Source organism: Rhinolophus sinicus, linkage group LG04 (assembly GCF_036562045.2).
Source record: "Rhinolophus sinicus isolate RSC01 linkage group LG04, ASM3656204v1, whole genome shotgun sequence".
Lineage (NCBI taxonomy): Eukaryota > Metazoa > Chordata > Mammalia > Chiroptera > Rhinolophidae > Rhinolophus > Rhinolophus sinicus.
In genome coordinates, this window is record NC_133754.1 from 86,146,207 (window position 1) to 86,168,067 (window position 21,861).

General features: G+C 38.3%; 1 protein-coding gene across 8 annotated transcripts in view; it reads right to left on the minus strand.

The window, feature by feature from the left end:
- RNASEH2B (ribonuclease H2 subunit B) overlaps positions 1–21,861 on the minus strand; it is a 72,982-nt gene that overhangs the window by 18,631 nt on the left and 32,490 nt on the right. For 3 of the 8 annotated variants that reach the window (XM_074329916.1, XM_074329918.1, XM_074329914.1), the window contains exons 5-9: positions 20,783–20,897; positions 10,873–10,937; positions 9,142–9,247; positions 6,682–6,763; positions 5,285–5,327 (exon numbers count right to left, since the gene is read on the minus strand). In XM_074329916.1, the coding sequence (XP_074186017.1) occupies positions 5,285–5,327; positions 6,682–6,763; positions 9,142–9,247; positions 10,873–10,937; positions 20,783–20,897 (411 nt within the window). The other 5 variants (XM_074329913.1, XM_074329911.1, XM_074329912.1 and 2 more) reach the window with 4 other exon arrangements.

Here is a 21,861-nt window from a genome sequence, read left to right on the forward strand (position 1 = left end):
AGATCCGGTGAATAAGGTGGATGAGGACACATCGTAATGTTTTTATTTGACAGAAATTGCTGTACCAGTATCGATGTGTAACAGGGAGCATTGTCATGATGGAGGATGAAGTAAAGACACGAAAGAGGACTTCCAGAACTGCTTCAGAAAGTGGCAAGAACGATGGGATAAGTGTGTTCAAAGCAAGGGGGACTAGTTTGAGGGGGATTCATGGCAATGTGTCTTTTACTGTAATAACTTTTTTTTAAATTTAAACATTCACTGTATTTTGATCACAACTCATATTATGTATATCTCAATAATTATGGAAAGAGCTCATGTTTTTTTAAACTGTTACTTAGTTTAAATTGTGTCAATGAAAAAATCAGAAATGCAGACTATAAATAAGAATGTGAATCACTTCCTAAAAATAAAAAATAAAAAAAGCAGAAGTAACCTATGTGTCCAAAAGTAGGGGAACGATTCAATAAATTATATTTCATATGGTGAAATAACCCACATGATTGAATATGATGAACAATTAATACATTTCAAAGAATGTTTAATGACGTGAACATTTTCACAAGTCAGAAATTAAAAGGCAGAACCCAAAACTATACATACAGGGGGTGCCAAAAAATGTACTCACATTTTAAGAAAGAAAAACTGTATTAATTGTAATACTCAATATATACTGGTAACAAAAGATGAATACAAGTCACATTTGACTTCTGCAATTACAGGAGGTGCTCAAAGTGGTTACTATCAGCGTCCAGACACGTCTGATTACAGCGAACTACTGCTTGAGCAATGCTGACCAAAGTGTCCACTTGTATACATTTTGTTGGCACCCCCGGTATATATAAAACAATGCCAATTTAAAAAGCTACATATATAATGCATGTATAAGATAAAACTTAGTAAGAAATGTTATAAAAACATTTGCAGGGGTGATACTGAAGGGTGGGTTTCTTAATTTTTGTCATCATTATAATTTCTGGGAAGCTCCTCGGCAGTAATTGACAAAACATTACCTGTGGCAGTTAATCCCCCCCACCCTGCCCCACCCTATCACTGAATACATAGCAAAGTTTAGGCACACTCTTGCTAAGTATATTGTGTTTCTTTGATTCCTGAAGTATTCCTTGCTTGATATTTTCATTGCCATTCACAAGTTTGAATTGATGATTAAGTCACACAAACACTAGTTAAAATTCTTCATGGTTAAAATTGTGAGATCACAATCAAGCACACACGCGTGCCCGGGTGTCCCCGTGCAGCATCACCCACTGAGCCCAAGCGCATCCACTACACCTGGACACACATACCTTTTCAGTCTTCAAATCTTTAGTATTAAACTTAGTGTAATCTTCTTTTGCTTCTACGGGCTCATCTGATAACTTTACTTTCTGTAATGTTAGAGCAGTGAAGTGTCAAACATCACCTTGACCCATCCATCCATTTAAAAAGAATCAATATGTGCAATTTGGACTCACATCGAGGCCAAATGAGGCCAAGTGACCCTGCAAAGGGCTCACTTTTAAAAGCTCTTTCACACTTTGCTGATTATCTAGGGAACTAAGTCACACAGCCCTTGTGAGGAGTTCTGGTGATGGGCAGATATAATTCGGCAGGTCCCGGCCCCAGCCTGTCGGCAGTCGAGCAGTCCCAACCACACGGTTCATATGTGCCAGGGACGGTGACTGCTGACTCTCCAGGGCAGTGTAAGGGGTGAACACAGGCACAGAAGCAAAGACGGAAATTTCCTTTAATGGGGCCAGATGTCCAGCCAGACCCCCACTTCATTCACCTCCTGGGCTGGTGGAATGTTGGCTTAGGAATGTAGCTCATTACCAGCTTTGTATAGCTTCATGTTCTTAACTTCCTTTCAAGTCAATGATGTCATTTTATCCACACAGAACAACCTTACAAAGCAAGCAGCCAGCAGGAGAAGGAAGCACAGAGAGGTTAAATGAACAGCCCAAGGCTACTAGTGGAGGACTTGGGGTGAAATCTGGTTTTGTACAAGTGCTCTTTCCATTAGGCCCAGTATGACTATGTCACCCTTTACTTTGTGTTTTCACCTTTCACATGACACTTTGCACTAACGAACATAAGAATCTTGTCAAGAGCTAGACTGTAGCCTTACTGTTGACACTATAGAAGAAATGGTGTCACATTTATTATGTAAAAGGCACATAGCAGGGCAGATAAGTTTTGATGTTTAACATGGAGCACTGACTGCACAGTGATCCGAACTCGGAATTGGACAGATCTTCAAGCTCTTTGTGGAGATACCAGGTTGACAAGACCCAACATGGATCCACCCTAGGAAATACAGATTTGTTCCCGGCTTCACTTTGCAAAACAAAGAACAGGTAGAGCTATTGTTAAACAAAGAACAGATAGAGTTAGTGCTAAAAGATGCCACAGTACATGTTTAACACGGGATAAAACAACAAGTCTTGAAATTCTTCACTGCAGCAAACAGGGGGGCATCTGGGCATATATCACATAATGGGGCAAAACCTTCTCTTGGCCACACAGCAACCTCAAGCAAAAGAAAAAGACTAGCTTATCCTATATGAACTACCTACCAGCGAAGTGAATGTAGATGTACAAGCAACTTTCTTAAGCATACACGTTTCTACTAAAATTAAGGCAGTACAGGGGGTTTGGGTGATGCATGCTTTTACCAGGAAAGTATCTGCAACCGGGAGAGAACTCAGGGAATAATGATGAAGGCATAACAGCTTTACATGGTAAAAAGCTTCATGTTATGAGGATGTTTGCTTTCATCCTCTGTGGCAAAATGTTCTAGTACACGTCATGATAAACACTTGGGCATGTTCACTTTTTATAAGTCAAATAAAAAAGAGTTCATAGCAAGGGCTTAAGATGAAAGATGCTTCCTTATAAATATCAATCATTTAATTAGATGACTGACTTCGTCAGGTGCTTTAACAGCTCACTATCAAACAAGACAACAGTTATAAGTACTTATAAAAAAGAAAATGATTGTGGTAGGCCTTTGCACATAAGTAGTTTTTATGTTATTCTCAGCACACTGTGACTATGTTGGAGAAAAACCATAATTGTTAGATTTACTTAGATTTTTGTTATTTAAAAGACTGAATCACTATGGATTTGGGAGAATGTTTCAGAAGAAAAAGAAAGACAGTAACAAAAGGTATGACAAAATGGGCACGGTCCTGGAAAGGGAAGAAAAAAAGGCAGAGTACCGCAGGAGTTAATGCTAGGATGGACTGGTCCTATGCTTATAAATGATTTGCAAGGAACTCAGGAACATCTTCAGATCCACTGATTGTATTCAGCTCTGCTAGCTGACAGTGATAAATTCAAGAGATGGAAGGTGGTGAGGGTTGGAAGCTGAGTTTCAACACAGGCAAACACACAATAGTAAGAAAATACTGCAAAACATATTATTAAGGATGACAAGCTCCATGCTATCGATTACTACACAGATAAAAAGAAACCTAATAGCCACTGGAATGCATTTCCTGAAAACAATCAACTATTATTACTATAAAAATCAATCAACTGCTGGCCACAGACAGGAAAGTTAGCAGAAGACATCACCCTACGCCTCTTTAAACTACGGTACATCGCCCAGGGCAGTTTGTAATGTGTACATTAGACATTAGCGCCCCAGGAAGACTCCATAGAGTAGGAGATTTCAAAAAAGCAACTAAAATAATCCAGGAGATAAGGCTGAGATTTAGGAGAAACAAGACGCCGAGTTCTAAATCAGGGTTTGACAAACTGCTGTCCATGGGCCAAATCCACCGGCTGCCTGCTTTTATAACTGAAGTTCTACTGGGTCACAGCCGCGCAGGGTCGCGTATGAATTGTTTGTGGCTGTCTCCGCACTGCAACAGCAGAGCTGAGTAGCTGTGACAGAAACCATCTGCTTCATGAAACCTAAAATATTTACTATCTGGCCTTTACAGAGTAAGTTTGCTGACCCCTGATCTAAATCGTAAATGAAGAAATCACAAACACCTTAAATTTTGGAAATGAAAATAAGAAAACAAAAAATGGGGTCCGAGAAGAATAAACTTACGAAACGCACTACCCGAGACAGAATCAAAGGCTAAAACCTTCAAGAAGCCATTCATGAATGATCTCTAAGTTACCAAGGAAGAATTTGAGAGAAAGAAATATACTTAGTCTGTGGAGGGAGAGAAATAAGAAAAAAGTAAATACGCTTATCCTCTTAGTTACAGTCAGACAATCATGTCTGTGCCCCGAGGGCCACTGTCAGAGACAGGAGACTACTGGAGTGGGAGAAGTGTGGATCTGACCTGAGATCTTATAGCAACTGACTTCTGCCCCGCACTCTTCTTCCAGAGAGTAAAAGATGAACCTCAGACAGTCAGCTGGAAATGGCCCATAACTCACACTGATGTACTGTAAATTTTCCTTCCTTTTCTAAAAGTCAAAGTAATAAATGTTTTTGGAGCTACCACCTCCAAATTAGGGCATGATACAAAACAATCCCGAGCACGCTGGCCACCTTGAAGGCGGGGGAAAAGGCAATTGTCTAACATCCACCATATGTCCACTTCACATTGTCAAGGCATCTGCTATTCTGCTGGCAGGAGAATGAGCTCACTGACAGGACTGGCGCAGGTGTGCATTCTGCCCGAGCTCAGGCCTGCGCAGCGTGCCTCCAGGTGTGGTTGAGGACTGGCTGCTCTGCTCTCCCAACCTGGGAGACAAACACAAGCTGTGGTCCACAGTGCAGAGGAGCTGTGGGTGGCCGGTGGAGAACATCTGGAAGAGGAAAAGTCTTCCCACTAACAGACAGAGGATTACACACTGCGTCCATCACTTCAAGTACAGAAAAAAGAAGGGTGGTCATTCTTGCTCAAAGGGTCCTTTGTGTTACAAAGATCATGCTCTGTACCTTTGTGCCAGTAACAATTCGATCTGGCAAAATAAGTTTTAGTTATATATAAGGCATTCATGGTGATTAACAAAATTAACTACAGGATCTGGCTAATTCAAGAATATTTAATTATACTTATATATCTATAATATTTTTATGTAGGTATCTGGCTAAATCAACTCTTACTGGGTTTTGACAGCACTTTATTATTCAGGTAAAATCTATTAAAAAAAAAAAACATTGCTGGAGAGCCCAGTACAATCTTTATTCCACATGACAGCACCCATGCAAGGTGGATTTAGTATGCTTTAAAATACACTAGAACAAACTAAACTTACGTGATAAAAGTATGACATTTTTCCCCAAGGTATCTTAGTCACAAAGATATCTTACCTTTGAAGGAGGGTTTGGCATTGAAGCTGAAGGTTCTGGAAGCCTAATGAGTAAAAAATATGAATTACAATCATGATTTTCATAGACAAGCAAACAGAAAGACTGGGCCAACTTGACATTTATTTGGTAAGCCCTGCCTTCTTCTGGCAGCTTCACCACCATGTATCTTATTGAACAATCATCTCAGTGTAAAGAATGAAATTTCTCTAAATGAATAAACCTTCATTTCACTACTTAATTCCTTGCATAGGAATTGTTTGAACTAAAAAGTAAAACTAGAACTCATTTGTTGAAATGGAATTGCTTTTCTTTAGCCACCATAAATTTGCATTTTGGCATCGTAGTATTTTTTTCAAAATTGATCAATCTAGTATATATTTAAAAGTTAAAATGATTTTAACTGTTGACAAAAGCCACACAAAATGTATCTTTCTCTCATTAAAAATAAGTTTAATTGACATGTCTTTCTCCCCAAATCTTTACTGAAAACTTAAAAATTTCAGTGGAAAGAAAAGAATCTAAGGGAAAAAAAAAGGAGTTCAAAGACATAAGGTCTCTAACGAAATAAACAGTGACTAAAAACTCCAGAGAGATACTAAACAGAAGGATATGGTTATCAATTTAAAGCAGGCTTTCAATACACTTTAACTACTAATTGTTTTTTAAAGTAGGGCCTATGCAATTTACTAAAAACAGCAACTGTATCTATTAAAAAGTTACTTTACCTTCATGTGTCAGAAGATAAAGCTATTATAAGGCAAAGCTATTAAATTATCACACACATAAAATCTTAATAACAGTTACTAAATTCTGGAAGTAACATTTTTTTTCAGCTTAAGATAAAGTCTTTTTTATTATATCAAAGATCTTTACAAAGGAAGAAACACAAATCAAGTCATTCTTAAACCTTTCTTCTGCCCTCAAAGGCCAGGTTGTGTTTTTCCTTGGGTTCCAAGTGCTAGGCATAACAAAAGTTCTTAGTGAACATTTAATGACAGTGAAAATGGTACAGAACCTCTAAATGTAACTTGCAAAAATATTCTACATGCCATCTACTCTTTCCTTCCCACTTTTATTTCTATTAAAATGACCACAAAGAACCAAATTTGTTAAGTCTATTTGGAGAAAAATTTTTACCATAGTTCACCATCAGAAGTCATACCAACCAATAATTCCAGTCCTGACACAAGTTCCTACAATCGGTTTCCACTAAACAAATTCATTTCAATCAATGAATGTCCATTAAAAATCACTTTCAAACCACAGAGCCTATGACATAACTCAAGAAGAACTTATCAGAAGGAGTGACATGATAAGGCACAAAGATACCTTACTTCTGGAAAACCCAGAAGTAAAAAGGTACTTCTTAATTATCACTAAAGATGAACAATACTTACTTTAAATGTTTAGCTAAGTCATCACTTAATTCTTTAGGAATGTAATCAGATATCAGACCATGGGCATAACAAATATAATCCTCTGAAATAAACAAAATGGAGAGTGAAAGAAAAAAATTAGTAATAATTATGGTAGTTTTAAAGTCAAATTGACCAGAGTTCAAATTCTGGCTCTATTTGGCCTTAGGGACTCACTTAAGCTCCTAGCCCGTGTCCTCATTTGTAAAATGGGGATGCTCATATCTATCTGTCAGAGTAGCAGGGGGATATGATGGATGAGCTAGGATACAAGATGATATCAAAGATAAGATAATACAAGTACAACACCCACTAAATGATAGTTAAAACAAAAATTCAGGGTTGGTTTTTTAGTTGAAGCCCTTAAATACAAATAAAGTTGAAAAATCGGTTGTAACAATATGAAATATTCATGTCTTTTTAAAAGACTAATCATTTCTAGGTCTGTTTGAATACAGAATACATCTAATTATAGAACCACAATGTATGCTCATTTAAGAGAAATAATATGTCTATTAAGTACTTGCTTTATAAGAGTCCTGAACATTATATATACTCCCAAACTAATAAAATGCCTTAAAAACTGTAAAAAACCTAAACTCAGCAGAGTATAAAATCATTAATTCCAAAGCATCTGGATCCTCAATACTAAAATGTGTATTCATTAAATCTAGTTACATAAGACAATAAAATCTGTTTTAAAGCCCTGCTCCTTAGTTCAGTATTTTATATAGAAGACTGGGGGATAATCAAACTTAACAGTAAGATGGGATAATCACATGGGGATATAAACTATCAAAAGCAATATCCCAGGTTTGTTGCTAGGATAGTCATTCGCTTCTTTTTTTCCTTTGTCTTTTGCCTTCAAGTTAAGATAAGAATTTGCCCCAGCGTTGGTTAGAAAGTGACTGCTGTCTGGACCACCTGATCTCAAAAACTCTTCAGTAAGAGACTTTCACTGCCAATGTAGAACTGAAAGTTATCACCCAGTTCTTCTCAAAATGTTCTCATGGTTCTGTGCTAATAATTATCTAATGAGTCATGAATATACAAAATGATAGTAAGAATGCCAACATATCGTCTGTTTGCTGCTTCTGGTAGCACATCAAACTAAAGATCTAAAAAAGGAACTAGCGTAAAGAGTGTAAAGCTTATTTTATGGCTGGAACCCTAAGTGACAATATAGCCAAACCCACACCCTTATATTTAGAGACTGGTAAAAACACTGGACTTGGAAAAGAAGACCTGGCCTACTAGCCAGGATGGGTGACCTTGGATAAGTCATCTACTTCACTGAGATGATAGATTTTCATTTTTAAAATGAGATCTGTCTAAATAACCTGTAACATCCCTTCTCCTTAAAAAAAAAAAAAAAAAAAATCTATGGTTTTGTTTATCTGTCCGTCCATCCATCCATCCATCTATCTGATTCAATTCCCTCTCTTCTTTTGTTAAAGCCAAACAAAAACCCCGATAGCTGGTAAACTCAGCATGGCAAGGCAGCGGTCCACCACTTGCAGAATGGCTGGAGCCAGGTATCATCTGCCTGTGCGAGGTGTTTAAGGTATATTTCTGCAAATCAAAGAGTATCTCAACCACCATCAATCACAAACAGGCCACTAGTTCCTAGTTTTTATTTTGTTAATGACTAATGTGAGATGTTTCAGAATTTTATACCCAGAACAGAGGAACACTGAACTGGAGCTTAGTCTGAATAATTTCTGTCCTTTCCTACCATTCGAGAATGTTAATTGCATTATATAGCTATTTTTATTATATATATGTATACTACACTGGAAAAAGCAAAAGAATGTACCTTAATAACCTCAAAGAAGAAAACAGTGCCAAGTGAATTAATTTTTCATCTAAAATTGAAATATTGAGGCCTACAGGAGGACATACGCTTCTTGAGAGAAAGATGCCAACACATGCAGCTCTCTGGGCACGCTGTGCCTCACGAACAGTACAAGAAAGTTGAGTGTGAGCACAAAGGTCAGACCAGCTCCATTAGTAGCTCGGCTTTAACCTTTACTAGAATTGCAAGTTTGGCCGCAGCAGCAAGAATCTCATTGTTAAATGAGACTTACTGGGGTCAGATGAGATAATGTGTGTACACTGGCAACCTAGTAAAAGGCCTGGCACACAATACACCCTCAATAAATGAAAGCCAGCACTGTGAGGGTTGTTATTGTTAGTATGAAATAAATATTTGCTGAATGAATGATTTAACTATCAATTAGTGACACAATCATGATCTATAGTAAAAGTATTACTTGGTTCTGATATAAAATGCACACTTGCCACAAGATCTATGAGTACATGTAGTACACTGGCAAGAATGTGAAGCTTCTGAAATAAGATTTTAGAATCATTAAGACAGGCAATTATATGTAAGCAACTTACTCCAGACAAGAATCATTTGCGATGAAACAATTGACTTACCTTCCTTGTCACTGGAAACTTGGTGGCTGGAGAAAAATGCACTTGACTGTACCCGGGCACCGACATTTATGTGATTGGTTTTTAATGCTGCCATAGTCTGATTTACCTATGAAGTAACCAAAAGGGGAATATTAGGGTATTTTGAACTATAGAAATCCACAATTTTCCAGATGGTCCTCAATCCATTTACGATCCAGGAAGAAGTATTTCTTTAGCTGACGTCAGAAGATGAGAGAGCTATACATTTGGAGAAAAGCTGAGCAGCAGCTGCAGCGTTTCAGGCTGATCTCAACGCGTGGACTTTCTAAGGGCTACACAATATGAGGGCACTGACTCTGGCATCAGGCTGCTTGGGTTTGCTCTGTGACCATGGGCTAGTTACGCAACCTCTCTGTGAAACGGGGACAAAAATACTATCGCTCTCATAGAGCTGTTATGAGATGAGGCTTAAATGAGTTAATACATGTAAGGCCCTTAGAATAGAACCTGACACAAAGTTTATATGTAATAAATTTTGAAACAAAATAAATAATGTAAATTTCCCACTTCCTAGGAATTTAAGAAAGGAAACACAATCAATAAATACAAACTTTGCTATTCATGTCATTATCATTTGCTAAGAGCAAAAATTAAATGCCACGATTTTGTTCAGCACTTAATACTCATACTTCACGTAGACTACAAAGGCAAATGAAGCGTGAAACATGGGGGCACTTTAAAATCTTTTCACTACTCTGTACCGTAGGTACCTGATTAATTCTACAAGGTTCATTCCCATGTTCCCAGACTCCTAATGTGCCCAGTAACATATGACACACAAACACGTTTTTCACAAGATGGAAGACAGAACATATATGATAGAAGAGAATCTTAGGAATCAGTACTGTAACTGCTGGTATCCACTGACTTGCAAAAACTTTGTCAGCAATAGATCTGCTCCAGTGAGATTCTTAATCAATGTGAAAGTACACTACATCCTGAGACCAATGGCTTTCAAAGTTTTTTTTTTTTTTTTTTTAGCCACAACCCAGAGCAAGAAATACATAATAATCCAATACTCAAACACACATATAAATATGTTTCATAGAGCCAGACTTAATACTTGCCCTTACTCTGTTAAATTTTAATACATCCTATTTTATCATATCCCATTGTACTACATGCCATTCCAAGAAAAATACTGGTGTGAATTACTAAATCAATTTGAAAACACTGCCCCAGACCTTACCTGAGGTCTAATTCTTAGCATTACTAAGGCACAGGGTGTGCCTGGAAGATGACCCCTCTTCAGCATCCAGACACAGAGTGGGACACACTTCCTCTAAGCCTGAATCCACTCTGCCGCAGGCCTCTGCCTGGCTGTGTGAGCAACATCAGCCTGACACACCTGCAGGACCAGCAGTAGCATGGCTCGTCAGGCCTGGCTGGTACTGTCTGGATTGTTAGACTCAATTCTATACCAACAAAGCGCAAGAACTTTCATTCAGTGGTGAGGATCATAGGAAAATGGGGATTCAGGTCAGAGGAAAATATCAAGCTAAGTCCAGAGATACATGAGTTAGGGAGGATGAAAAGTAAAAGATTTCTTCTCATATTGGGTATCTTTATACAGATTTCTTCTCTTAGTTGGAAATACAAGAGTCTTTGGATAAAGATTTACCATATTCTCTGAAGATTTTTAAAAAGGAGCACTGAATTTTTTCTGCTAAAGGCACTGGAGAAGTACTATACCTTTTTTTCCAGCCACTTTAATGTCTTCTCTTTGCTGTATTTGTAATATTTCTTTTTGTCTATTTCTGGATTAAATTAAAAGAAAAAAAGAGACTGAGTATAGTGGGTTAAACAAAAACAAAACTCAAAGTTATATCACATACAAGATAATTTTAAAATATTTCATAGTTTATGTTCTTGAAAAACTCAATTTACAAATCCGAGAGCATACTTGAGACATTAAAAAGAATTCCAAAACAGAATTTGGGTACCTTAGGTTTCATCCAACCATTAAATGAGTGGGAATTTAAGAAAACATCATGTTACACTAACAAATCTGTAGAAAACGTTAATTTTTAAAACAGAAAATGAACAAGCTAAGAAAACTTCATTTTTCTGAATAATTTTCAGCTTGCCTCAATGTTTTCAATGAAAGGCTTTTTTTCTGAAAAAATAGAAATCCCCAAAAATACAATTGAAATTAAATGTAGATGCCTGTGAACTTCATTCCATACCAAAAACAAAAAATTTTAAAAAGTTTTAAAATCTTGTTAACTAATCAGTACTGTCCCGGTGGGATTAAGAGAAAGAAGAAAATGTATATCTCTTTCACTGTATTACAAGATAAACATTGCTGTTTCAGGGGAATTTAGATTTATGATAGGCTCACACTGGCCCTTTTATAGGGATAAAAGTTTCACATCTTATAAATTATACATCCTGTCCACAGTCCACCCAGTGTTATCTCATATGTCACTGAACAATTATTTCCTCAGTAACACTTCGTTCATAGGTCTCCGTGCAATCAGCGGAGGCAGCACTTCCACCCCCGGCCTGCTGCCTCCACAGGAGTTATCCTGTGACCACTGGAAATCCTAAGGCCAGATGCGTGTGACTCTGTGGGAGCCATCCTAGAGTTACAGAGAATGGTGTTTTCTCTTTCTCTCCTCTGTAATTGTAGTGGGAAGTGGAAATGGCTTATTCGGGGATCATTTTCTGCAGCCTGTTAAATTGCTTGAGTTGCACTAAATAGTTTGTGTGGGGGAGGCGCTGGCAGGTCCCTGGCTCTAGCTCCTGTACATTTCCTCCCCATTTCAGCTTCGGGTTGTCAACATTGTGGGCAACTGGAGGCGGGATGGAGTGGGGTCTGGACCTTTGCACCCATCTCCTCAGGACATGTCACTGGATTAACAAAAAGAGAATGTGTACTGTCAGAAGTCTGAGAACTCCAAGGGGCAAGGTCTACTGCCCTGGAGCCAGGACTGCCTGAGCCACCAGCCTGCTGTTAACCGAGGCCAAGGAGACTGGACTCGACTTCCCTGGAGGCGATGTCCCACTCCACGTTCATTAGAGCAGACGGCGATCACTCAATACATGTACACTGTTGACTGGAGTTTAGAAGTGCTGTTCATTGCCTGAGACAAATCATCTCCAAAAAAACTCAGGGCTCAGGGCTCGCCTAAGAAATCCTACCTTGACTCGGCTACTCACCTCCCTCTTGGCTCTACCTCCAGATTCCCTGAAAGACCATTCTATAATCTGCCAGTTTCCTTCCTCTTCCTCACTCCCTGACCCCCTGTAGGCTATTCCTTTCCCTGTTTTTATTTTAATTAAAAGTTTATTGGGGTGACAGTGGTTTGTAAAGTTACATAGGTTTCAGGTGTACAGTTCTGTAATACATCATCTATATATCACATTGTGTGTTCACCACCCAGAGTCAGTTCTCCTTCCATCACCATATATTTGACCCCCTTTACCCTCTTCTACCACCCTTGCAGCTTTATTTACGGTGGCCAAGACATGGAAACAACCAAAGTGTCCTTCAATAGATGAATGGATGAAAGAAGTTGTGGTATACCGTATATACACAATGGAATACTATTCTGCCATAAAAGATGAAATACTCCATTCCCTCTTGAAAATGCTCTTTCAGAAGAAGCACAGACCACAGGCCCTGAGCCATACTTCCTGGGCTCTTACACAGTGCACAATGTCACCTTGGGAAGTCACCTACTAAATGAGCTGACCCATATAAAACCGATAGTACAACACCTGGCACATAACAAAACTTACTCAATATTAGCTAAGAACAAAGCAGAACTGACAACTTGTTACTGATAATAGCATCAGAAACTGATTTACATCCAGGCCTGTGCTACGTTCCTTATACACATTTTCTCATGGAGTGCTCAGTATGAATCGCCGGTGAAAACCATTGTTTGTCCCCATCTTAAAGGGCTGGGTTTGAGAGACGTTCGGTAAATTGTCCAAAGTCACTGAGCTAGTAAGCAGGAGCATCGGGATTCTTTCTCAAGCTGACTGCAAAGCTGTAGATCTGATGTTCAGTTTATCAAGATCAAGGAGCTCTTCACCCGCCTCAGTACTTCTGACCGTTATTTGTGGGGAAAACCTCTCTGCCGTGGTTCTATAAAACCTTTCTCTCGGTTTTTCTACATCTCTGATGACTTTTCCTTGGATTCTTTTCTAGCTCCACTTCCTCCTTTGAGGCCAACTGTACCTTTCTCTGGGTGACTTCATCCTAACAAAACCAAACAAGCCCAATGAGGAAGCCGACTGCTCTGGGCTGAGGCTGTGTGCCTGAAGCCAAACGAGCCACCTTCCTCCGGAACCACCCTGCCGGACACCAGGCTCAAATCCCGGGGCCATTACTCTTTCCCACCTTGCTCCCCACATTCCATCACTGATTCCACGGGAGATGGGAAAGAGCCAACACTATCTTGTAGGGGACAACGGGGGAGGAAAAAGCAAACAAACAAACAAACAAACACTGTCAGAAGTCAGGAGGCTTAGCTTCTTGTGCTGATCAGTAATACATTTTTTTAAAAAATCAGTTTTATTTAGTAACTGTTCATGAGTAATACACCCTTTTTAAGTGTACAATCTGAGGAGCATGGATGACTGTATGTAACCATCACCCCAGAAAGTTCCCTGAGCCCTCCTGCTGTCCGTTCTCCCATTCCTCCCCAGACCTCACGCAACCACTGGTCTGCTGGCATTATAGATGCGTTTTTCCTTTATTCTGGAATCCTGAGGTGAGCACTTTCTTGTGACCATCCTTTGTTGCACAATATAATTTCTGTGAGATTATTCCGTTTTCTTGCAGCTAGCAGTAGTTCCTTCCTTGGTATTATGGAGTATGTATCCTGTGTATGAATATTCCACGTGTTGTTTACCCATTCACCCACTAAAGGACATTTAGGTTGTTTCTAGTGTTTGGCTATTTTTAAAAAGTTGCTATGAAATCAAAGGGTGCTCTGAACATTCTTGCCCAAGTCTTTGCACGGCAGACATATGTTTTCAGTCCTTGGGTACATATCTAGGAGCAGAATTACTGAGTCATAAGAAATTGCCAGTTATGCGATTTTATGCTTCCACTCGCCAGGTAGGGGAGTTCCAGTTGTTCCACAATTTACCGTCTTTCTTATTTTAGCCACTCTGGTGGATATCGATCATAATTCCTTGTGGTTTTAATTTACATTTCCCCAGTGACTAATGGTATTGAACATTTTTTTCATGTACCTATGGGGTGTCCATAAATCTTCTTTCCTGAAGTGTCTGTTAAAACTGTTTGCTGATTTTTTACTGGGCTGTATATCACCTTATTATTGTGTTAAAAGAGTTCTTTGTGCATTTGAGATACATATATGCCACGTAAACAGTTTCTTCCAACTGTGGCTTATCTTCTTTCCATAATGGTGTCTTTCAAAAAACAAAAGCTATTAATTTTGATGAAATGTAATTTATAATTTTTTCTTATGGCTAGTGGTTTTTGTGTTCTAAGACAGATTTGCCTATCCCCAAAGTCACAAAGGTTTTCTTCTAGAAGTTTAATAGTTTTCATTTTTGCATTTAAGTTAGTGATCCATTTTGAGTTAATTTTTCTGTATGACTGTGAGGTGAGGGATCAATGTTGTTTTTCGTATGGGGATCTGTTTTTTCCAGGTCATTTGTTGAAAAGACTATCCTTTCTCCCACTGGATTATCTTGAAAAAAATCAACTGACTCTTTAAAAGTGTAGGTCTACTTCTGGATTCTCTATAATTAAATCTATAGATCAACTTGGAGAGAATGGACATCTTAATAACATTGAGTCTTCTAATTCATGAACATGGTATATCTCTATTTATTCAATTTTTCTTTAATTTCTCTCAGCAATGTTTTGTAACGTTCTGTGTACTGGTCTTGTACACTTTGTGTTACATTTATCCCTGGAACTTCATGATTTTTGTTGATATTATAAATGGTATGGTTTTATTCCATTGTCCTTTAAATCACTGCTCATATACAGACATACAATTGATTTTGGTATATTGACCTTGTATCCTGAGACCTTGGTTTATTAGTTCTAGTGACTTTTTTTGTAGATTCTTTTGAGCTTTTTATATACTGACCATACTGGTTTTGAGTAGTTTCACTATTTACTGTCCAATCTGTATACCTTTTGTCTTTTTCTTGTCTCATTGAAACTGCTAGGACTTCCACTACAGGATGAACGGAAGTGGTGAGAGTGGTCATCCTCATCTTGCACCTAATCTTAGGAGAAAAGTGTGTTCAGTCTTTTACAACGAAGTATGATGTTAGCTTGGATTTGGCATAGACGCCCTTTACCAGACTGAGGCAGTTCTCTTCTATTTGTAATTTGCTGAAAATTTACATCATGACTAAATTTTGTCAAATGCTTTTCTACATCTATTGAGATGATCATACAGTTTTTCTTTTGTGATGTGTAAATATGGTGAATTATACTGATTGTCTAATGTTCTATCAACTTTGCATTGCTGTGATAAACCCCACTTGGTTATAACACATTATCCTTTTTATAGATCTGATTTGCTAATATTTGTCTTAAAATTTTCAGTCTATTATCATAAGGGAGAATGGCCTAGTTTTCTTTTTGTAATAATTTTGATTTTGATATTGGGGTAATTCTGGTTTCACAAAATCAGTTGGGAAATATTCCTTTTTCATATAATTTCTGAAAGAGTTTGAGAAAGTATCATTATTTTTTTGAGTATTATTTCTTCCTTAAAGTATGGCAAAATTCACAAGTGAAGCTAGCTGGGCCTGGAGTTTTTTCCTAGGAAGTTTTTTAAATTATAAATTTACTTTTAATTAAACATTCCCTGGACAAGATGATCAGAAGAAACATCCAGCTTGAATGTCCCAAAATGCTACACAACGACCAAGTACTGCTTAACTTTAAAATTTACAAATTTTTATAAGCAAGGAGATTTAAAATACTCACCAAGGCCACAGATTACCCACAGTTATGAAAAAAATACCATAACATGTTTGTTCATGTCCTAAATTTAATATTTGCAAGAGTTAGGGAGTTAGATAATATGCACATATGCTGGAAAGGTTTCTTTCTCTAATGTGTCTGGTGCCTATAAAACTGGTCTCAAACATCTGGAAAGATTGGGTTTACAAAATAAAGATGGAATAAAAGTGAGTCCACAGTTAAATAACATGTTCAGCAGTTGGATAATCGGTTCACAAACCTGAATTTCCCTGATGTATTGTTGAACAAACTGCCGAGAGCATATTTTCACATCTACTTTCTCAATGTTTTCCACAACTGAGAAACTCATATGGTCTCTTTTTTTCCTGCCTCCTGGGGATAGAAACTTGGCAACTGTGGTTGGGGCATTTTAATCAGGTAAGTTTTCCTGGCTCTTCCTGTGAGTCACATTGGACAGCGCAGTGCAGCCTTTGCTTGCAACACGAAACAGAGTGTTACACTCAGGATGAAGTTCATCTCCCTTTAGCAGTCCTTCACCCTGTCATCTCTCCACGGAATGTGAGCTTCTTTGGCAAAAAACGTGCTGAACTCCAGAGCTCGCAAACAGAGACACATCATTTCCTTCACTAATAAAGCAGGCAGTGCTAACTCAGGTCATCGCCATCATCATTCAGGATACAAACAACTGTGGCTGGATTTATTCGGCAGGGAGAAGGCAAGTCGGGAAGGTTCTCATAGACGTAGCAGGCTTAAGCAGATCTGTACTGTAATTGACTTTTGAGACAGCATCTGGAGTCTACTATCAAAATAGCTGGCTGGGGAACTTGACTATTTCAGGGTTTACTCTATCTGCATAGTGCCTGTGGAGAGGATGGAAGTTAAAAACATCAGCTTTCTTCTCTATCTTTGCTCCCTGTCATGGATATAACCTGACCACTCTTTAGTAGTCTTCTTTGTTTCTTAAAAATCTTAGCAATAAAATACAAAGACTGGAATGAAACACTAACTTATAAACGGACAATTCCCCCAAATCAAGTAAGTAGTCAGCACCCAAAGCAATCATTAAAACAGGATTATATAGTGCCTTGAAAACTGAAAGCTCACTACCAAGATCAGAAAATTGCCTTTTCCTTAAGTTATCGAAGTTCTTTCTGTCTCCTTTCCTGTCTCTCTCTTTTTGACTCACAAAGGGAAATCATTGAGAGGTGACATACAAGATAGTTTTTGTTTTTTTTAAGTTTCTAGTTTTACATGAGACAATCTAAAAACTCTAACAGTATTTTGGAAGTGTTACACAGTAGTAAGAAGGAAGGGAAAGAGTTGCTGTCAGATAGACAAGGGTTCAAATCTTGATTCTACCACTTCAAATTTTATGATGTCAGTTAACATGAACTCTATGAGCCTCAGTTTCCTCATTTGTAAAAATGCAGGTTATAATAAAAATGAAAGTGAATTACTGGAAGGATTCAATAATATATGCAAAACAATAAGCATAGAGATGCTTATATATGGAAGATATTTTTGTTATCTGATTATCCCCATTCTCCTATTTGAACCACTTCAATATATATTAATAAATGGACCATCAAACAAATGTGTATTGGTCACTTATTGTGTCCCTTGTACTTAAACATCAGCAAATGATTTTAAAATTTCTAATTTGGAAGCCTCAATAGTACTAACACTTATTGGGCATTTACTATATACCCTGCACTCTCTGGGCACTGATTTACTTGTATTATTTCACTTAATTACTGAAGTATCTCTTTGTGGTAGGTACTAGGTACCACTAAACAGCAATACTTAAATAATGTTCATACATACGTTGGTCATTCAGAAATCTCAACACTATAAAGCTAAGAGAATGAAAGTTTTATGATTTAGAACAACTATTTAGAATAATTTGCAGAATACTAATTATAATGTATGAAAGAATACAGGAGATACCTTCAACTCTTGAAACTCTTCATCTGATACATAAAGAATGCTGAAAACTTTGAAAGATTTGTTCAAAACTATATAGCAAATACATTTTTTATTTTCCTTGCAGGCCATCAGATCCTGCGATCAGATTACCAGACTGTTCCTAAAGAAATTCTTGCCCTCAAAGAGATATAAAGCAACTATAATAAAATATTAACATTTGTTGATTATTGGGGTTGGGTACAAATAATACTTATAGCTTTTTCCTGAAACTTAAAATCTTTTTCATTAAACAAATTGTTTCACCTGCCCATGTACTTTCATTTTGAAAGCAAATACATTACCAACCTTTACATATATCAAGTTTCTAAAAACTCTAGGCCTCAAATTTTTCTTTCTTTCTTTTTTAACAACAGTAAGGCAAAACACAAAGTAATGCAGATTAAATTTCACACAGTAAAAGATGTATGCAATTCTCTAGATGTCTTGGCAGTTTTCTTCATAATCAAACTCTTCCCCTAATGAACTACAGTCTGTAAATCTTAAAATAATGGAAGGTTTAAAAACAAAGTTAAAAAAAAAAGAAAGAAATAATAAGGTCTTTCGGGTCTCATCCTCAAAACGGCCTCTTCATCAAAATATACAGAAGCAATTCCACATTACTTGCTTCACCCTTTGACCCAGAACAAAAATATATAAAATATTTTTATTTATGTGAGTTCTATATACAGAGAACATACTGAGATAGATACCTTTTCCATAAAATTCCAAAGGGAAATGCACAGTATTTTGAAGTTTACAACTGGTTATTTAGAGCCAAACAAGGTAAGTATAGGGTACACACTTCTAATACAGCAGAACTTCCCAGAGCTAGGCAATGATGAAAAGTGAAAGAGATTAGAACAGGAGTTCAGATAACAATTCAATAAGAGGTCAGTGATTTGGTATTCAACAAGGAAGAAATGAGAGAGGGGTAAGATCATGCATTAGAACTCTTTCTGAATCTGGGTTTCTGGGTTTGGGTTTAAGATAACTGTTCTTATATAGCTATTATAAGAATTTTGGATAATGAGAGCTAATTGCATTTTCAATTTGTGTTAACTTGACACAATTAAAATGACTTGTAATTATTCCTCATTACTTTAGCTTTCAGAAATGGTTATGAACTACTCATTTGTCACCCAGAAAAAGACTGCTGTCTCCTGCCAAGCTCAGCATCAGGGAATGTCTTTAATGGACTGCTTTGATAAAACCCTGGCATCACACACCCCTCAGATCCAAAATGAGCTCTAAGTCTGGCCAAGTGTGAATTTAGTAGACCCCTCAAATGTAAAATGCAATCAATGAGGTTCTCCCCTCTCCCACTGTAAGCTTACACTTCTTGGACTCTCCACTTTCTTGGTCCCAGAAGAACTGCCATAGTTGGACAAACTATCTATGACCCCAAAAAACCACAACTTATCAGCCTGTTGTTTTGGTTCCCACACGATTTCCACATTAACCCTGAAACTACTTGGAGGATTTTTTGAGACCTTGATGCTAAGTTTGTACAGTGTTTCTTTAACTTGTCAAAACACATTCATACACACTGCCTCACTTCCTCCTCTAAAAATTCCAATGAATAATATCTAACTCATCTCTTCGTTACCCCCCGCCTGTTCCTCCCATCCACGTCGCTGTCCCCAGGAGGATGGGCACAAACCCAGAAGTCATCCTGACTCCTCCTACGCCTGAGTACCATCCAATTACCAATGGGGGTTGGTTCCACCTCCAAATTGCTACTTCCCTCTAGTTCCGGCTCCTAAGGTCAGGCTACCATCACCTCCTTCCTAGACCACTGCAGTAGCCTCCATGAACCTGGCCTTAGCTTCTCCGACATACTCTACACTATTGCAGTTTCCAGCTTAAAACTTTGCTGACACTCCAGTACCATTAGGTCAAGTTCACACAGATATAATGCCCTTCACCATCTGAACCCTTCCTTACTAACCTAAATCCATCCTGGAATCCTGTACGCTGACCACACTGAACTCCTTGGAACGTCCTGAATGTGACAAACTTTTCCATACATCCATTCCTCTGTTATGCTGCCACTCTGAGATATCCCTCTAGGACTCCACTCAGAGGTGATTTCCCCCCAGGAGAGCAACACAATACCCACTGACCTGTACTCCCACCCAACCCAGGCCAAGTTACAAACTTGTCTTTTGCATCGCCAGAAAACTCAGAGATTACTTCCATTAGTCCCTACTGTCACTGCCCTGCCTGTCATTTGCTCCTATCAGACTCCAAGCTAAGTGAGGGAAAGAATGATGTCTCATTTATAAGTATTCCCAGAGTCTAGCACCAGTGTTCAACGTATACTTCTTAACAAATGTCCAATAAATGTCTCTTAAATCTACAAAGGTATAGGTTTTATGTAATTTTTACAAATAAGAAACTTGAAGCAGAAAGTGAAAGTCATAGACTAATTCAAAGAACTGATACTAAAGCACAAGCCTTGTGAAGCCTGGTCCCATAGGAAACAGGCCACCACATTTCATTGGTTGGAATGTCAAAAAATGAACAATTCAAAGCAGTGGAGGCCTAGTATTGACAAGTGGAAGTCAATCTGGGTGACAGTGTCCCCTATGGCCCACGGAGAATACGCATTACAATCCGTGGGCCTTCAAGCAGCCACATCACAAGACAGATGCCCGGCCTTTCTAGCAGCCATAGGCTGATTTTAAAGGCTGTATACTATACCCTTTTCCTCTGTCACGTGTTGAAGCAATTTCTCAAGTTCAGGAAGTTTGAGCAGTAAGATGCAATCTGGAAACATGTCATCCACCACAACTTGATCTAGAGGCTGAAACTTTCCCTGAAAAAAGACTTTAGTCAGTCATAGCAGGCATAGCAGTCAACAACTCATACATTAGAAAAAGATACGTTACCTCATTGCTGGACCTTTAAACGAAGTTCAAAGCCACTTGTTCCACCTAAAGAATCCCTAAATTGGGAAAGCCTCCAGAACTGACTCTCAGTTTCCTTTAGGAAGCTCTTGAAAGCACTGGGGTTCCAACCTCAGGGGTACAGTTATCTGATAAAACAGGGCAGCAAAATTCTAGAAAAGCACTGGAAGCTACGGAAATTTACAAGATGGTAGAGATTGCCTAGGGCTGGTCCAACCAGTTTAATTTAAAGAAGGACAAGCTGAAGGTCCCCGAGCAGGAATCCTGACCATCATCCAGGACTAAGCACAGGCCAAGCCCAGAGCGTACAGCTCCCCTTCCTGCCTCACTTCAGGGCTTAAACACCACGACAAAAAGAAAAATACTACAAGTGAACCTACTCCTGTCAGGGCTGTCTGACGATGCTTCCGAATTTAGACGATAATAAAAGAAAACACAGCTCGAAGGATAATTACAATGAAGCTGCAGACACATTAAATCAGGTTCCGCTAGATAAGTGTATACGGCCTGGTGACCAATGGGCCAGAAGTACAGAAACAGAAATGTAGAACATTCTTCTTCTCAGTTAGGACTTTGTTTTTCTTAACCTTACTAGTTAAGGAATGGAGAGAAGTCTGTCTAAATTATTAGTCTCCTGACTTGGGGATACCAGACTTTTTAGAAGGTGCATCGTTTTGCCCATGTCCCACTTCCAGCTCCCTCTCCGTTTCTGTGTTAGTGACAACTCCATTTTAAGACAGAAAAACTGTCTGATCAGTTTTCCTTCTGCAATTGCAGCTTTCTTTGTTTTTCAAGGGTGAAATGTTCTCATTCATTCAGTACTATGTGTGACAGTCTGTCACCTTTTCTGTTAGGTTAAAATGTGGCAAGAAA